The sequence below is a fragment of the Aspergillus flavus genome, chromosome 1 (genome assembly GCF_009017415.1).
Source record: "Aspergillus flavus chromosome 1, complete sequence".
Lineage (NCBI taxonomy): Eukaryota > Fungi > Ascomycota > Eurotiomycetes > Eurotiales > Aspergillaceae > Aspergillus > Aspergillus flavus.
In genome coordinates, this window is record NC_092406.1 from 657,392 (window position 1) to 673,460 (window position 16,069).

Consider the following 16,069-nt stretch of genomic DNA (forward strand, 5'->3'; position numbering starts at 1 on the left):
TGCAAGAATAATGGGAGAAGTCATGTGTATATACTAGGTAGAGAGAGCTGTAGTAAAGATGGTAACCCCCGGTAGGGTTGGCGGGTAGCACAATTAGTGACCGTCCGACAGAGAATCCCAGCACCGTTAACGAGTGAAACGCTACATGGTGCAGGACCATGCCCTAACATGTACGACGTGCACCCTTGTCTGTATGTGACTCTTCAGAGTCCGTTACACAGAATATCAGATTGATGACATCACAGGTAAGGTTACGGCGGTTGTACAATATATATGCAGAAGTTTCATATATAGAAAAGCGTGTGGGTATATTGATTAAGTTGGATAGTAAACACTACTCGTGGTTAATGCCATCCCACGCCGTAGTTACATTGCAGCAGAGAAGACAAAGGGAAGTTAATATATGCAGAGAGCTAAGTCATAGCCGGGGAATTGTAGAAAAGGGGTGATTAAGAAGAAAAGTGAGGAGCGTTCAGGAAGAGACCCATAAGGCATCCACCGAGAGTGCCAGCAATAGGAATAGTCATAACCCATCCAATCATGAGCAGGAGGACTCGTTGCCAGTTCACGGCCCTCCAGGTACCGTTGCAAAGACCGACACCGACGGTAGCACCCGTGATACACATCGAAGTCGACACTGGGAGGGAATACTGCGAGAAGACGAGAACGGTCAATGCGGCACCCAACTCCATGCAGCAACCACGACTTGGCGAATGGTAAGTAATCTTGTTACCCATGACTATGAAGAAATAGTAATTAGTGAAATGATATCAATATAGTATCGACCGAAATCGCTTACCCTTCATGATATTATAGCCATAGGTGATGAGACCAGCAGAGATGGTGAGGGCAAGAACAGCGAGCTGCCAGACGGGCACCGGAGCCTTGGACTGCTGGGCATCGCCAGTCTTCCAGGCAGAGTACATCACGGCCCAAGGACCCACTGAGTTTCCAATGTCGTTGGCGCCGTGAGCGAAGGAAGCAGTGCAAGCGGTAAGAATCTGAACGAACGAGTAGGTGTGCTCGACTTCATTGGGGTATTTCGGGGCGTGTGCGTATACCCGGGCCATGCGCTCACCTTCTGGAGTGCCGTGGACACCAGACTGAGCGGCGTGGATATCGTAGTTCATACCATAGAGAAGACCAACAGTGATCATAGCCGGGACACGTTTGGCCAGCCGCAACATGTTCCTCCATTCATAGATCTCACCAGCGCCCATCGGATTATCCCGCAAGGTACGCATCGCCCAACCGAGGGGGCCACGCTTCTTCATGAGTCTTGCATGGAACCGTGCCTCTCCCTGGGCGACGAGCTCCTGGTAAGTGGCCTGGGTTTCGGCCATGACCAGGGCCTTTTCCTTCGTTTGGGTTTGGTCCTTACCAGGCTCTCCAGTCGTGGAGCCAGCAGTGGAGGGGACAGATGCCATGTCATCGTGGTCGTCCTGGACGACGGCGTAGTCGGGAACCTTTGCTTGTTCTCCCACGTTCGGAGACGCGCGGTTGAGAAGGAGGGGGCCCATGATGAACATCCACCACTTCACGTCCTGGTCTTTCTTGATCACACGTGCATGCACAAACGGAACGAAAAAGATTGCCGATAGCAGGGCGACACCACCACCACAACCCAATGTCACGGCCGCAATATACCAACCAGGCTTCTTGCTCAGACCCAAGCTGGGAGAGCCCTTGTACACAATGGAAAGGGTACAGATGGTTGCGGCCACGAGGAACCAGAAGGGGGAGGTATAAACCGCCCAGGGGACAGGGTTCTTACGCATGTGGACAATGACTTTGATCAACATGTAGATAATGGCACCGAACGCACCAGAGATGACGGGTGCCATTCCCAGACCGGCAAAAATGGCACCGAGACCCTTTCCATGATTCCAGCCCCATTGAACCTTGGATGCGCCAGCGGTAGCAACACCAACACCAGCAACAGCGGAAACGAGAGAGTAGGTGGAGGAGACGTGAGTGGAGTGTTTGGTACACCACATGACCCAGGAGGAGGCGGCAGCGAGGGCACAGGCGAATGCCATCAATTGAACCCCAGCGTCATCTCGGAAGGCGGACACAGGAATAATTCCGTTCTTGATGGTATCGGCGGTACGGGCGCCGACACAGACGGCTCCGAGGAACTCGAAGATTGTACCGAAGATCATGGCCTGTCGGTAGGAAATGGAACGCGACGACACACTAGTCGCCCAAGAGTTTGCGACATCGTCTGAATAGAAGGGTTAGTAATGTCTGTGACACCTTTCTGCCGATCAATGAGATGGCGACTCACTTGCACCGTTATTGTAGGCGTCCAACAAGGCAAAGATTGTGCCGATGGCAAACACGTAGGTATACTCGTCGAGCACAGCCATGTTGACCGAGAGAGTTAACCGGGTTAACTGATGCTCGTCAAATGAAAGAGGATGAGATGTGCGTAGAGAAGAAAAGAGAAAGAAGGGGGACAAAGATGACCGGAGACAAGGTTTTATGTAGGTGACCGTCCGTGTAGGGTTGTATATGAAAAGTGGGACGGCGTCCAACGGAGGCGTTCACCACCCAGTGGCAACCTTTGGCGCTAGTCTACTTAGCTGTACGGTCAAGCCCCGACGGTGGAAAGTTTCGATACGATGGGGGCTTCTTGTCTGAATCCAAGAATTCTAGGCACTGGGAAGAGTGGTCGGCACCCACGTGGCCCCTGACTTGGATATGCAACCCTGGATGAAGGAAAAAACAAGAAATCGAACTCGATATTTCTCTAAGGGATGGAGATGAAAGGAAAAGAGGGGAATTGATGTTGACATGACAGTCAAGTCTGCGACAAACCAACGCACGTAATTCTCCGAGTCGGGCCCTATAGCCCCTGGGACCAAGTCCTGTCACTCCCTCCCTACACTAGTCCTACTGCGAATACTCTAGTAAGTCCTTCTGGATTGTGACAGAACTCGTGTCTCACCTTGTCGGAGCGCCCGCTAGGCAATACGAGGGTGCCTTTTCCACCTCATGACGGTGGGATTGCATCTGGACGGTGGTCTCCAGCCGGGACACGTTCCTCGCTCGCGGAGTCTGATTCGTAGCCGTGGTCTCACAGCGCAGTTACGCCCGTGGCTTGGAGCTGACCAGAGCTTCATCCATGACCGGCGTACTTGGCACCCTTGGCAGAGGTCAATGGCTATCTTATATGGCGATACGTCTCAATATCTTCCTCCGGGATCAGCCTTGGCATCGGAGCTGCGCTGACCCAATCAGCGGGCCCGCAGCTCCCACGAGCTCACGGTCGACTCCCCGCTTGGTCCATGCGTCGTGGTTGCCAAGACTCCCTCCCATGCGTGATTTAATTAAGCCTTCAATGACCATTGGCTGCAGGCTCGGCAGTCCCTTATTCATTTGATATCAACCCGGTTCTGGAAACTGTCACGGATCAGGGAATCTTCCATGGCCGCATTAAGATGAACGGCGGATGTGGTAATTTCACCTCAATTATCCGATACTGCAATGGCACGTGCCTTCACCTTGAGATCAGTATGGACTACGAAGTATAATAGTATTTAATCTCAAGATCACTAGGTAGTGTTTACTTGACATCATAATTGTAATGAGTATTAGTGATAAATACTCTTTGTCTTCTTCTTCTCTTTTTTTTTTTCTTTTTTTTTTTTTTGTATCATCATTATTAGAAGAGAGAAACTAGGGTGGCATGTACCAGGGTCATACAATTCACTCCCCCCACGTGCCTGGTACTGCTCCTGCTGCTCGACCCCCAACTACTGCACGTGCCCTTTGTTTCATGAACCAGTTCCTCCAGAATCCTTTGAGTAATACCACTGACCATCAGTTCCACCTATCGTGTATATCACTATAACAGGTGCACCAATTGCCTCCACTTCATTTGTCCGCCATCATCCTCGCTTCCACCCCTCGGATCTGCATCTGGATTCCTTCTAGCCTGTCCGCTCCGGCGTCGCTGCGCCTGGCGACTGGTAGGTTTAGATTTTGATTTGCCACAAGACGCGCAGTAGTGTCTTCTGTAGGATCGCTAACCTGTTCACTCTATTCGTCAGGCTGCGAACCACGGGGTGATCGTTGCATACAAACTCGACAGGGTGGATGTGACCTTTTGCCCTCCCGTTACTCTGCCCGTGTTCTTCCACAGTCTCGGAACAAAAACCTTGGTATGCCTTGGCTGCGGCGTGCGACACACCATCTGCTGATGCTCGATGACCGACTTCCCGCTCTTTCTGCCTTGCAGAGCCTCGATCCTGTGCCACATCATGCATTCAGAGCGAAAAGAACCGTGTTGCCTGAGTAAGCCATATACTTACAGGGCAACAGATGTAAGTCACACCTTAGATGGGCCGAAGTCCTTATGCTGCGTAGGTTCCGTGCCCTGTGTACTCCCAAAGCAAACGTCATAACGCAACTCAAAAGATTTCACTATTGAGTTTGTCGGTTTCAAGATCTCATTACTTGCGAGGCAACCAACACCAATTACCATATTGCCACTGTCCTTAGCGCCATTTCAATCAATTGCTAGCTTTTGCGGACGCCACTACAGCTCCCATTGATGCGCCTATTTCGCTAAATGTCTAATAGCATGATGATGTGAAAAGAAATCGTCGATCCGCCACCTCTATGCGCCACCAAGACGGTTGCCAGGACGCTAGAACAAGGGTGATCCAAAACTAAGAGCCTACTAAAAGCGGCTGAGCGTCGTGTTACCCCTTGAACGCCTTGTTGGACGGTTGAGTCGCATGAGCCTTCCTAAATAGAATACGAATACTAATAACCCTCTTACTGAACTACAGACAAAATTCTCTTCCCCCACCATTCTGACCATTCGTGATATATTGGATTTCTCGTCTGAAACACTTTACAGCGGTTCGAACGTGATCGGGCATCGTCGTGCGGCGGGACTCCCGATCTGTGATATTCCATACTAACCGCCGTCATGTGCCAGTCATCCTCCCTCTAACCCTAATTCCAGCCTTGGTGGCTTTGTCGACACATCCTGAGCAACTCTCAGGCCCCGAAGAAAGAATTCAGAACCGAGACTTGCCAACTGTCATGCGTATGAGGTCCTCAATGGCGATGTATCGTGTCCGATCACACCGATATTCCTGCCGCGAGGTATTCAGTCAGCGGCTAAAGATGGGCAACTATAATCTCGTCTGTCAGGTGGTTCTACCAGCACGGTCCAAGCGTACTCTCTGAGGGAGCTGGGCACCATATCTGAAGAATCGTACTGATGTGGTCTATCCTCAGTGTATGTTCATTAGTGGCTCTTCGTACTCGTCGGACACGTATCGTAGGTTTGTTTTCAGACAAAGGGAAGTGAACCTTTTTGCAAAACACTCCCTGGTGAAAAGGACTTTCCATTAAGCCATCCAGCTTGTATGCGTTGGCTATTTCACGAGCTGTGAATCGTTATGCAACACCGACAGAGAAGAAACCCTCCCTACACTGCACTGGTCAGCGCTCAGTGGACCCGCTAGAAGGTGCATCACAGCACAGGCTACTCCTTTGCCATAGTATTTCACTGCATATTATTTAGACGTAAATTCCGCATTCTCTCTTTCCCTTTGCCACCCCGTTTCTTCTTCTCCCTCTTTTCCTTCATCTCTATTTATTTTCATTCTACTTCCAATTTTTTATTTTTTTGGTTCTTGTTATGAGCCATCTCCTCCCCGCCCACGTATCCAACGAGGCTGGGACCGAAAAAATTTCATTATAAAGGAAAGAAATCATACTCAAAAGGGGAAGGAAAACCAGTCTCGACATTACATCAAGTCACTAACAGTATCTGCCATATAAGCTAGCCGATTTCAGCATGCCGTTAAGCATATAGCGTTGAGAACCTAGATATAGAACTACGACTGATATCTATTAATAGAGAGAGTTAGCGATGAAAGGTTTTCACTGAACATCAATCCGGAGATATTTTGCTCAGAATACTAGCCGTTAGATGCTTTGCGTCGTTATGAGTTGCCCATAATTCTTAGTCACTTTGTTCCTGGGATTATCGATGTTCTTTTGTGCCTACAGCATAGGTTTGTTACAAACTATGTAACTTGTTATAACTGTACCATTTCCCCCGTTGGTTAGTATACCCTGTGATGGACAGGAGATGTGCTGGGTTTGACTTTTGTTCGTATTATGTTCTCAGTATACTATTGATTTCTGCCTTGGAGCCACAAATAAATATATATCTCGGGAATTTCCACGAATATAACTGACACGCAATGGAATAAAAGAATAAAGTCAAAGGTAAGTTTTCCATAGAGATGCTGAACAAAAACAAAAAGAAATCTTGAGTAGAAATAATTTAAAAAAAAAGGAAAAAAAAGGAAAAAAAAGAATCTTCTCGTGTCAAAAAAACACCTTGAGCAATAAGTAAGCATGTGCCAAGAAAATCTCCGGCGCGGACCAGACTATCGGTGATCGCGCCGAGTTCCAAGCACATTCTCTTCAACGAAGTCAAAACATGCCCCGAGAGATATAATATCCGTCGTTTTCCGCCTTGCAGAGGTAGAAGACACGTGAGGGTGCCATGTCCGCAACAAATGCCGAAATTCAGGCTCCAACCAGGGCGACACTAGTGAAGGAACCCCGCACTCTTTGGTATGACGGGATTGGTCAATGCCACTTCATCCCGGCGATCTTGCTTGGATCTGGCCCAAAGCCCACTTTGGAATCCGGGGTAGTTGGAGTATTGCTGTTCATCAACAACCCACGCTTGTCTGGCCTGCAGTTAATTTAACTAGTTATAATCTGGAGGAAGTCATGGTATTCAACATGCCTTTCCGTGTGCCTTCCACTGACGTGCTACTTGGCACAACATGACATACCTCGCGCAGCAAGGGACTCTCGCACAACCTCGCTGAGTCGGGAACAAGCGCCAAAGTTGGACGATACTACGCAAGGCTTGGCCCAGAGGGGTGACCCCACGTTTCGAGGGAAGGTTTGGGGACTCGGGGTAGCTCAAAGCATGGACTTTCTGTGTTTATAAGCAGGTCGATACCCTTCGTGTCCCCGAAAACTGCTCGGCTGATTTAGGTTTCTGCTTTTCTACAGGTTTCCTCACATCCCTTTCAAAATGAGCAACCCATCTGCGTTTGACCCAGAGAAACCGTCGAGTTCAGCCTTGGAAAATGTAGCCGAAAGCTCTCTGGAAGCCGTGGACGAAAAACGGCCGCACGAGGAGGCACTGCCAACTTATGATGTTGAGATGGAGAATCGAATCCTCCGCAAGATGGATCTTCGTATCATTCCAATGCTGGCTGTCCTGTATCTGCTCGCTTTTCTGGATCGGGGAAATGTTGGCAATGCGAAAATTGAAGGATTGTTGGAGGATTTAAATCTTACGGGGCCGCAGTACAATTGGTGCTGTATGTGCTTCCCCTCAACGCATCAAATATGACGTTATGAACTCACTATCAGTCCTTGCAGTGACGGTGTTCTTTTTCACGTATGCTGCGTTCGAGCTGCCGAGTAACCTGTTGCTGAAGAAGATGAGACCGTCAAGGTGGTTACCGTTACTCATGGTCGCGTGGGGTATTGTCATGGTATATCGCCGATGCTCATAGTATTTGCAATAAGGTGACTGACAGTTTCTGAAATAGACGTTGATGGGGGTTGTCCATAACTATGCAGGATTATTATCGACGCGAATCTTCCTCGGTGTTGCTGGTGAGCATAGAGCCATGTGACCCAACGAATCATGTTCCGCTTGGACTAACTGTGTCAATTTACCAGAGGCTGGTCTTTATCCCGGAGTTGCATACTACATTACCCTGTGGTACCCTCGACACCGGGCTCAGTTCCGACAGGCGTTATTCTTCAGTGCTGCCAGTATCGCCGGTGCATTCTCGGGACTCTTAGCATACGGAATTGCAGTAGGTACCGTTGCAATCTCAATGGAAGAGCCTCAATAACGTATTGAATAGAAAATGGATGGGGTTGGAGGCTACGCCGGCTGGCGCTGGATTTTCATCCTCGAAGGCCTGCTCACGATAGTAGTAGCTTTCATTGCTCCCTTCGCCATCCACGACTCTCCTGAAACCGCGGGATTCCTTACAGAAGAAGAACGAAAATTCGTGATCCACATGCTGCGTACACAAAACACAGGAGGAACTGCCGAAGCCACCGAATTTCGCATGAAATATGTTATTGATGCCCTTCTCGACTGGCAGATTTATGTGTCCATTATCGGTATGTCTCCATCCACGAATTGCACTACCAATGCTGATAAAGTAGTTTACTGGGGAGTCACCTGTCCTCTCTATGGTATCTCGCTTTTCCTCCCCTCGATCATCAAGGATCTCGGATATACCTCGTCAACAGCTCAATTGCTCACCGTCCCAATCTACATCACGGCGGCGGTCGTTGCTGTTATCGCGGCGTGGTTATCAGATCGCCAAAAACAACGGTCGCCGTTTGTTCTCTTCTTCATGGGCCTCATTGCCGCCGGATTCATCATCGTACTTGCCTCAACGGGCAGAGGCGTCCCGGGTGTGGTTTACTTCGGGGTATTCGTTTCGGTTGTCGGTATGTATATTGTCTTTGTCATTGGGAAACAACAGTCTGACAGGAACAGGTATATATCCCGCCTTTCCCGGAAACATCACCTGGCTCAGTGCCAATCTCGCCGGCGACTACAAGCGTGCTTCCGGGATGGCCATTCAGATCGGGCTGGGTAATATGGCTGGTGGTAAGGCATTTATCTGAAAATACGATTCCAATTTGAGATAAACATGATGCTAACAAAATCAGCCATGGCATCGAACTTCTACCGCTCTCAAGACGCACCGAAGTATATCCTCGGGCATGCCTTGGAACTGGGCTTCTGTGTCGCTGGCATGATCGCGGCGGTGATACTTCGCCTGTCGTACCAAATGATCAACCGGAAACGAGATCGGATAGATCTGTCAGGATATGATGAGGCGGAGATGGAGAAGATGGGGGATCGGTCGCCGATATTTCGATATATGTTATAGAAGAATGGCAGATGCGATGCGATTCTTTCTTCTGTTAGAGTGCAGTGATGGTTATTTTGTGATGGTCCGGACAGTCCTGATGTTGAACTTTTATAATTAGTACCGTTAATCTTGGCAATCATACGTATAGAGATACAGGCCTTGACATTCCGGATAATTCTCCTTGCTGACCAAGAAGGAGTTCCAGTAAGAATAGGACAAGAGAAGTAGATATGGGTCAACCGAGAGGATGTCGACCAAGCGAAAAAGAAAAAGGAAAAAGAAAAGGGAGAAGAAGAGGGAAAAAAGAAGAAGCTCTACTATGTTGGTCAATGATTAATAATATATCGTTGAAGAGGATGATACCGTAGGAAGTAAGAAAACAGAGCAGCCGGCACCTGAAGCCCTTCCCTATAAACCACGTGATCTGCACACAGGTGAAATAAACATTTGTATGTAAAATTACAGCCTCATTAAGAGAAATCACGTTCTTCGGTTTTAAGGCTCAATCTCCGGCTACCTTACCCCACGGCAGCCACGTTGACGTGGTCATGGGTGGCCTATTTTCTTTCCCCGATTATCATTCGCTGTTGCATGCCAGTATTTTGTCGTGGATGCCACAAGACAACATGAAACAACAAAAAAAAAATTCACTTTTGAAACATGAACCCGAAATGGCGATATGCACTCGCTAGAACAAAACCCAAGCCAACCCAAACCAACCTATCCGCCATACAAAGAATACAACATAAAGTATATACATGTGTTTTAAACAATAAACCCCAGAAATGCCTAATGCCCTATCCCCAAGCCCAATGTATCCATCCCAATGCATAATTCAACATGTTTTTGTGCTGTGGCCCGGTGAAGTGTACAACGATCGTCAGAAGTGTGTGTGTGTGTGTGTGGCATATGTAACGTGAGGTCGAATAATGGGATTATGTGCAGGCGCTCAAGATTTGAGAACGAATGAGAGTCAAGGCGTCGACTTGATTGGGCGTTATTGTTATTTTCTCCATTCTTTGGTGGAATTGCAGGACGAGAAGCTGTTCTATTGAGGCATTGTGCTGATAATGAGGAAATGGGGGAAGGGTCGGGTGGGCTTCATATTCGATGACTCCATATTCAAGGTCTACTGGAGACAATCGCGGGGTTAACAACATAGTTCCAAAAAAGGGATCCGGGGTGTGGGGCAGCTCGGGCTCGGGTGAGGTCACTAACTGGGATTGTGATTTTTTCGTGGACGACGGAAATATTTCCAGATCATGAGAATGGAAGGCGGGCACGACACTAGTAGGGCTACAATCGCGATGATTGCCTCGACAGATATCATGCCGTATATCATATAATCGCGGCGTGGAGACGAGACGTATGTATGTATGTATGTACTGTTACACAGGTGGGGTAGAAACAGCAGATTATTTTCACACAGCTTTTAATAGAATGAAACAAGTATGCGGCAGCCGATCTTGGGTGGGTTATGTGTCCTTGAAGAATTCTGAGGAGCGCTGCCCTGCTCAGAAAAGGGAATGTTGTAGAACAATGGCAAACGTTTCTAGACGAGCCGTTGGACATGGATATATGTGAAATCATGACTGGTTCATTGGGTTGAAAATGATGGGCTAACTGTTTCGCTTGTCCAGATGGTGATAAAACGATATGGCTTGTTACCGTTCAATGGGAGTCAGATCGAAATTCACGCCCAATTCGTTGTCGACTCGACAACTCCCGGATGAGGCCTCACGTTGTGTCAGCCAGCCATGAAAGTAGGAGATCTCCCCGGCCACAGATGCTCGGTAGGGATATGATGTAATTAAAGTAATTGAAGGCCAATAGGAGATATAATCGTCAACAGGTGGTAACTATAATCGAATAACCATGAGCACAGCCCCTGAGATCATGGGGCTTATGTTTATCGTCACATCGCCAAATCTCCGAGATATTTCGAAGCTTAGTGCGGACGATGGCACTTACTGATCCTTTAGTATTTACTGACAGTTGTTTTTTTCCAGAGGTCTCACTGGTAAAGATCTCTCCTATTCTCAATATCTCTTTTTTTGTTCTTTGCTTTTCTTTTCTTTTCTTTTTCTTTCTTTTAAAAATTATTTTGTTTCTATTTTTTTCTTTCTTGGTGATTAAATATCTTTTTTTCCAACTTTAACAAGTAGCCTGCGGTAAGGTGCTATTCGCAGCTCGCATCTACTCTAAATTATTTTATTTAGCATAGGATATAAAATTCAGCATCTTGCCGACATCCCTTCTCGGTTCGGCAGACCTATGGCTTCAACACGCCCTACCCTCTTAGTATTATCTCCCCGCGCCAAGCGGTCGTCACTCGCAGCACGCCACATCGAGCCAACGCAGCTGTCCCGATTCAGTCATTTTTAATTATTTGAGTAGGCCTTGTACAGTAGGAGGTCGAAGGTTTTGGAATTATCCCTTTATTGCCTGATTCAGCCGACTTTCTAAATATACAAAAAAGGTCTAATTTCTGACAATTGAAAAAGTATGACCAGGTGGTCCCCTAGGGCAGTGTAAGCCTTAAGGTCCAACGGCAGACTCCACCCAGGCTTGGCAAAGGGGGGGCAGCGGAGCCTCAATCTTGTTGACAGCCCTGGTGGGGTTGAAATTGAGAACTTATGGTAGACATTATAAGAATCAATGGCTTGGATACATTTCACAACAATGCGAGAAATGATCATGGGATGGCAAGCCTAGTAATCTCGTGAGTCTTTTGTAGAAGGTTCTAACGTTACAGGAGAAAGGACATCTATAGTTTTAATGTGACAATCCAGTATTTGGTATAGAACTGCAACGGTGCTCTTGATAGAATTCAACATCTCGATTATATACTTCCAACTTATTTTCGTCTCATGAGCTCAAGAGTCTGCTATCCAGATGCTTCCAGAATTATACCCCAAAGTTGGACGCCTTCCCAGCCAGGCACGCGCGCCTTCCTAATCGGGTAACCCGTCTTCCCTTATATTTTTAGGGAACAACGACTATGACAATAGAGACCGAGATAGCGCAGTGGTCATCACTGGCGTAGCGCAGCCATGTGACAGCTCTAACCGGACAGGGTCTCCGTTCGAGCCCTCGTGGTTGAGCTCCTTTTCCAGTAAGTCAAGAAAAGGACCTTGTAGTTGAGGAGGGTTCGGTCGTCGTAATAAAATCCTCGAGGATTTTCCCTAGACACACAATGATCTCACGGTATCGGCTGGGGATTATTGGAGGTTGTCTAGGTTTTTGATCTTTTATTTTTTCTTTTTTATTTGAGTGATTGATTTATTCTTTTTGTCTTGGATTTGTGAAGTTGTTGCTATCCTCAGGTGTCTTGCGGGAGTCACGTTACGTGGTGATGGATGGCTACTTATTGTTCCTTTCCTCTCTATGACCCTTCAAATGCTTACACAATACAACATGAAACAGAAAAACGACATATGAAACACAAACCCTCATAATGTGATATGAGCTCTCTATGCACAAAACCAACAAACCATTTCGCCATGCAAAGTATACAAATTGAGACACATAACCACGCTTTGGACAAGAAACTCCCGAAGTGCTGCCATAATCCGGAACCCACTCTATCGGTGATGCACGTTAATCGCAATACAAAATCTAATATGCTCGTGCCCTGCCTTCAACGGTGATCGTAAATATTATGTGCCTCGTATAAGTGGGCTGAAGATCCAAATTAATGCTAACCAGCTGTTGAAATTTTGTTGGCAATTGATAAGCATCCTTTACCCACAGCTGATATTCCATGTCAACCTGGTCAGTGTTAAGGAGGTGACTGAAAGCACTGAAGAGGTCCTCGTTGCTTAGACCTCCATAGTACCAACTCAGGCAGGTTAGTACAATGACTGCATCCGGGTGGCTATATTCAGAACGTGCAGTAGGGCTGTCCTTAGCGCGATATGGAACAGCAAGCTTCGTAGACGGCTCTCTAGTTGAAGTGAGGCCATAATTAACACGCCATCTCTTGAGTCCGAAGGCAAAGACCAGTATACCCCCCGCGAAAAGACCCCGTAACAGAAACAAGACGTCGCGTGTACCAGGTCCCCAGAAACCCCCCAGATCCTTTTTCAATTTCTTGGATCTGGTCATCGGTTGCTTTTAATTTGGTAATGTAAATGCGCACCGCTTCCCTGACTGTCTTTGGCTGCCTGGCAATAGGAAAGCCACTTACTCCTGTCTCACAGATGTGTGCGGCAACGTAATCGATCAGCCCACGCTGTGCATTTGCTCCAAAGATGCGTATGTGTCGAAAGCTTCCTTCCTGTGAGGCTCCAACCTCTACTAGTTGTGGGAACTCTGTCTTCACATCTTCGGTGTATCTCCTGATCAAGTCTAGAACTTCGTGAGCTATCAGCCATCGCTTTGGACTCAGCTGCACTGGCTGCTGGTCACCAATGGTATAAACAAGCTCAAACTTGGCAGTAGGTTTTTCATCGCCATCATCGACAACATCACGCGGAGTGCTCGCGGAAGAACTCAAGCGTTTTCAAAAGCGAATGTGCAACGTCGAAATCTCTGGCAATCATGCGCTCCAACGCCATGAGTTTGAGGGACAAAGTCTGCTCAGGCTGTACGAAAAGGACGCCACCATTCGTCATACACTCATGGCATATGAGCATTATTTCCTTAGCCTGCATGCTACCCAACTTTAGAGCACGTGAGAATGGTAAATGGTAGATTCGTCTTCCTATCATCCCACCCAACTTCGAAACCAGCTTTTGAAACATTTGCTTTGCCTGGGCTTTAGCAACAATAACGCGGACTAAGCGAGAGCTATCTGCCAGAGAAGACACTACCATGGGGATGATGACGAATGATTTTCCCTCTCCATGTTCATCTGCAAAACTGTGTTTTTGCCGGTCTCTCCACTTCTCATCTTCTGGGCGATATCTTGATTGCCACGGATCATAAGACCACTTTCAACCTCCAGAAGCAGAGACTCAGGGAAATCATATAGATTCCAGTTCCTATGGCCTGGGTTCTCAAGCTCTCTAATCGGATTTTTTTTATGATCAACGCAGTTCAATAATCTTTTTGCGCATTGCAGTCCAGCCAGGGCAAGACCATATCCAATGATGCTATCCTTCCAAGAATCTAGCATGTAGCGAAACCGGTTATATCTAAGCTGCTCCACAAAATAGTGTCGGGGATAGGCGTGGCCAAAGATTAGCATCGGCCATCATCTGCAAACATATTTGGTATTGTGTGCATGCCGCGAGGTTCTTTGGGCTGGCGGCTGGTATAAGTATTTTGTAAAGAAATTCAGCATAGCCCTTCCAATAGCCCAGATGCTGATTAACACTACTAGCTATGTCAATGTCTTTCAGGCGAGCTTCTGCGTCTCCATGATGCTCTTTCCAGCTCTCAAGGCTGCCACGTAAGTGTGTAACATAAGCCTTCTCATAGCTCGAACTGGCTTGTCTTCTCACGTCCTCAATAACCGGGTTCAGACGAATGTGCTAGAATGCAGATGCCAGCACGAGGGATATGTCAGCCCAGACATGCCAACACCAGATGTGCCAGCCTAGATGTGCCAGCACGGGATATGTGCCATCACGAGTGTGCCAGAACGGATAAGAGCGTCTTGATAAAGCCGACCATGGCGCCACCATTCAAGGCGGCAGACCGCAATAGATAAAGGCTAAGATACATGAAGGCTTCAAGACGCGAGTTATTGTTTCTTAAGAAAACTTATTAAGGCTCGGCGAGCAAGCCAAACTAATGCCGGACAAAATAATACCACCTGCTTTACTGCTTTCAGCTCTAGACTGCTAAATATGCCGATCAATACTATTATCCAGCTTTATTGCCAACTATATAGCTTTGAGGTTCCTGATAATCTTTCCAATAGCTATTATTCTTATGCCAAGGGACCCAGTTCAACGTGTGCTACGCGGTGCAGCTCCCGCAATGGACAGTTTTGATTAGACGGAATCGGTATCTCAGCGCTGTCATTGTCGAGAAAGTACTTAAAATGATCAGGCGCAATTTGTAGGACGCATGTAACGGGATTTCCTTGAGTGGCGCCTGGCTCATAAGTATCTGGACTGTGGTTAGCTAGTTGCTTGTACGAGTAAGTAATTGGATCTGGAACACATACCATCCATATTTTTGATACATTCCAGATAGGCCGGGTTACAACCCGGCAGGGTCTGTGTAGCTTTTGTAGCTGCAACGATATCAAACACCGGGTCATGGGCCTCCTTAGCAATATCAAGGCACCGATTTGGCATATCAGGGCACTATTAGCGATATTTAGTTAGCTAATAGAGGTTCAAAATTGTAATTAGTAGTTGGCAAACCACACCTTTTCCTGGATGAGTTCGATCCAGCCCGCGGCCAGGACGGTGGGGGCTAGGAGAGCGATAACAGAGATGAACTACACACTCTATTAGCAGTAATTCCCACTGTTGCGAAGCATTGATTTTTTACCTTCATGGTTTCTTGATAGCGTGCGATTTCAGTGGATGTAATGAGTATAAAAGAAAGGATAGAGAGGAAATGGTAGAGAGGAAATGGTAGAGTGGAAATGGTAGAGTGGAAATGGTAGAGTGGAAATGGTAGAGAGGAAGACGTTAGATTTATATAACACAGCTTTCGGCGGTGAGCAGGCGCGTATATATTAATATAGGGGGTAAGTACACAGATTTATAATTATGATAGCCATAACTATAACTAGATTGTGGATTTTACTCCACAGTGGCACAGATATCTACATGGCTGGCTGAATCCGAAACTCAAAATAAATCCTCCTGCTGCTGTTTATGGTATTGAGTAATCTTTATTTTATTTTATATAAAATTAACGTTTCGTTACCTGGTGGGCTAAGCTGGGTTAAGTAAATTGGCACCCGAGTCTAAGGTTTTGATGAACTCTTGTATAAAATAATCTTCTTTTATAAGGTATTAAATTCGCCAACTCTACAAATATATCTGTTTATTAGTAATCTATCTATATTCTAGTACTACTGTCAGAGTAGTGCGGTTCTCGAATTCTTTAGAAGCTGGCAATCAACTCAGCTCAGCAATTTATCCAGGAGGTAATGACCGTGCGAGAAGCTGAACTGTGGGGCAAGCTAACTG

At 47.0% G+C, this 16,069-nt stretch overlaps 4 protein-coding genes across 4 annotated transcripts; 1 reads left to right on the top strand and 3 right to left on the bottom strand.

Annotated features, from left to right (window-relative positions):
- Positions 1–281: 281 nt before the first annotated feature.
- On the bottom strand, positions 282–3,164 carry F9C07_2278707 (putative sodium/phosphate symporter). Its single transcript, XM_041288960.2, has 3 exons — positions 2,288–3,164; positions 800–2,224; positions 282–739 (listed from the first exon to the last, which is right to left on the bottom strand). Exons 1-3 carry the CDS (start codon positions 2,367–2,369, stop codon positions 450–452), a joined length of 1,797 nt encoding a protein of 598 aa, XP_041141608.1. The 5' UTR covers positions 2,370–3,164; the 3' UTR covers positions 282–449.
- A 3,094-nt stretch (positions 3,165–6,258) lies between these two features.
- F9C07_2278708 (permease of the major facilitator superfamily) lies at positions 6,259–9,331 on the top strand. The gene is made up of 7 exons (XM_071510320.1): positions 6,259–7,379; positions 7,441–7,556; positions 7,614–7,680; positions 7,747–7,886; positions 7,938–8,538; positions 8,588–8,701; positions 8,764–9,331. Exons 1-7 carry the CDS (start codon positions 7,088–7,090, stop codon positions 8,985–8,987), a joined length of 1,554 nt encoding a protein of 517 aa, XP_071365459.1. The 5' UTR covers positions 6,259–7,087; the 3' UTR covers positions 8,988–9,331.
- A 3,222-nt stretch (positions 9,332–12,553) lies between these two features.
- Positions 12,554–13,286, bottom strand: F9C07_2278709 (uncharacterized protein; the record flags this gene model as incomplete). Its single annotated transcript, XM_071510321.1, has 2 exons — positions 12,675–13,286; positions 12,554–12,607 (listed from the first exon to the last, which is right to left on the bottom strand). The coding sequence occupies exons 1-2, from the start codon at positions 13,074–13,076 to the stop codon at positions 12,554–12,556; spliced, it is 456 nt and encodes a 151-aa protein (XP_071365460.1). The 5' UTR covers positions 13,077–13,286.
- A 1,518-nt stretch (positions 13,287–14,804) lies between these two features.
- On the bottom strand, positions 14,805–15,678 carry F9C07_1010544 (uncharacterized protein). The gene is made up of 4 exons (XM_041288959.2): positions 15,420–15,678; positions 15,295–15,366; positions 15,088–15,229; positions 14,805–15,029 (listed from the first exon to the last, which is right to left on the bottom strand). Exons 1-4 carry the CDS (start codon positions 15,423–15,425, stop codon positions 14,848–14,850), a joined length of 402 nt encoding a protein of 133 aa, XP_041141606.2. The 5' UTR covers positions 15,426–15,678; the 3' UTR covers positions 14,805–14,847.
- Between the last annotated feature and the right edge of the window lie 391 nt (positions 15,679–16,069).

Bases quoted from the DNA above. Each gene is read 5' to 3' on its own strand.
- F9C07_2278707 (XM_041288960.2), bottom strand. From the start codon at position 2,369: ATGGCTGTGCTCGACGAGTATACCTACGTGTTTGCCATCGGCACAATC. The intron at 2,225-2,287 runs GTGAGTCGCCAT...CCTTCTATTCAG, and splicing joins CGCCTACAATAACGGTGCAA to ACGATGTCGCAAACTCTTGG. The intron at 740-799 runs GTAAGCGATTTC...ATTTCTTCATAG, and splicing joins TGGCTATAATATCATGAAGG to TCATGGGTAACAAGATTACT.
- F9C07_2278708 (XM_071510320.1), top strand. From the start codon at position 7,088: ATGAGCAACCCATCTGCGTTTGACCCAGAGAAACCGTCGAGTTCAGCC. The intron at 7,887-7,937 runs GTAGGTACCGTT...CGTATTGAATAG, and splicing joins TCTTAGCATACGGAATTGCA to AAAATGGATGGGGTTGGAGG. The intron at 8,539-8,587 runs GTATGTATATTG...TGACAGGAACAG, and splicing joins GGTATTCGTTTCGGTTGTCG to GTATATATCCCGCCTTTCCC.
- F9C07_1010544 (XM_041288959.2), bottom strand. The intron at 15,230-15,294 runs GTGTGGTTTGCC...TATCGCTAATAG, and splicing joins TCGAACTCATCCAGGAAAAG to TGCCCTGATATGCCAAATCG. The intron at 15,030-15,087 runs GTATGTGTTCCA...ACCACAGTCCAG, and splicing joins ATGTATCAAAAATATGGATG to ATACTTATGAGCCAGGCGCC.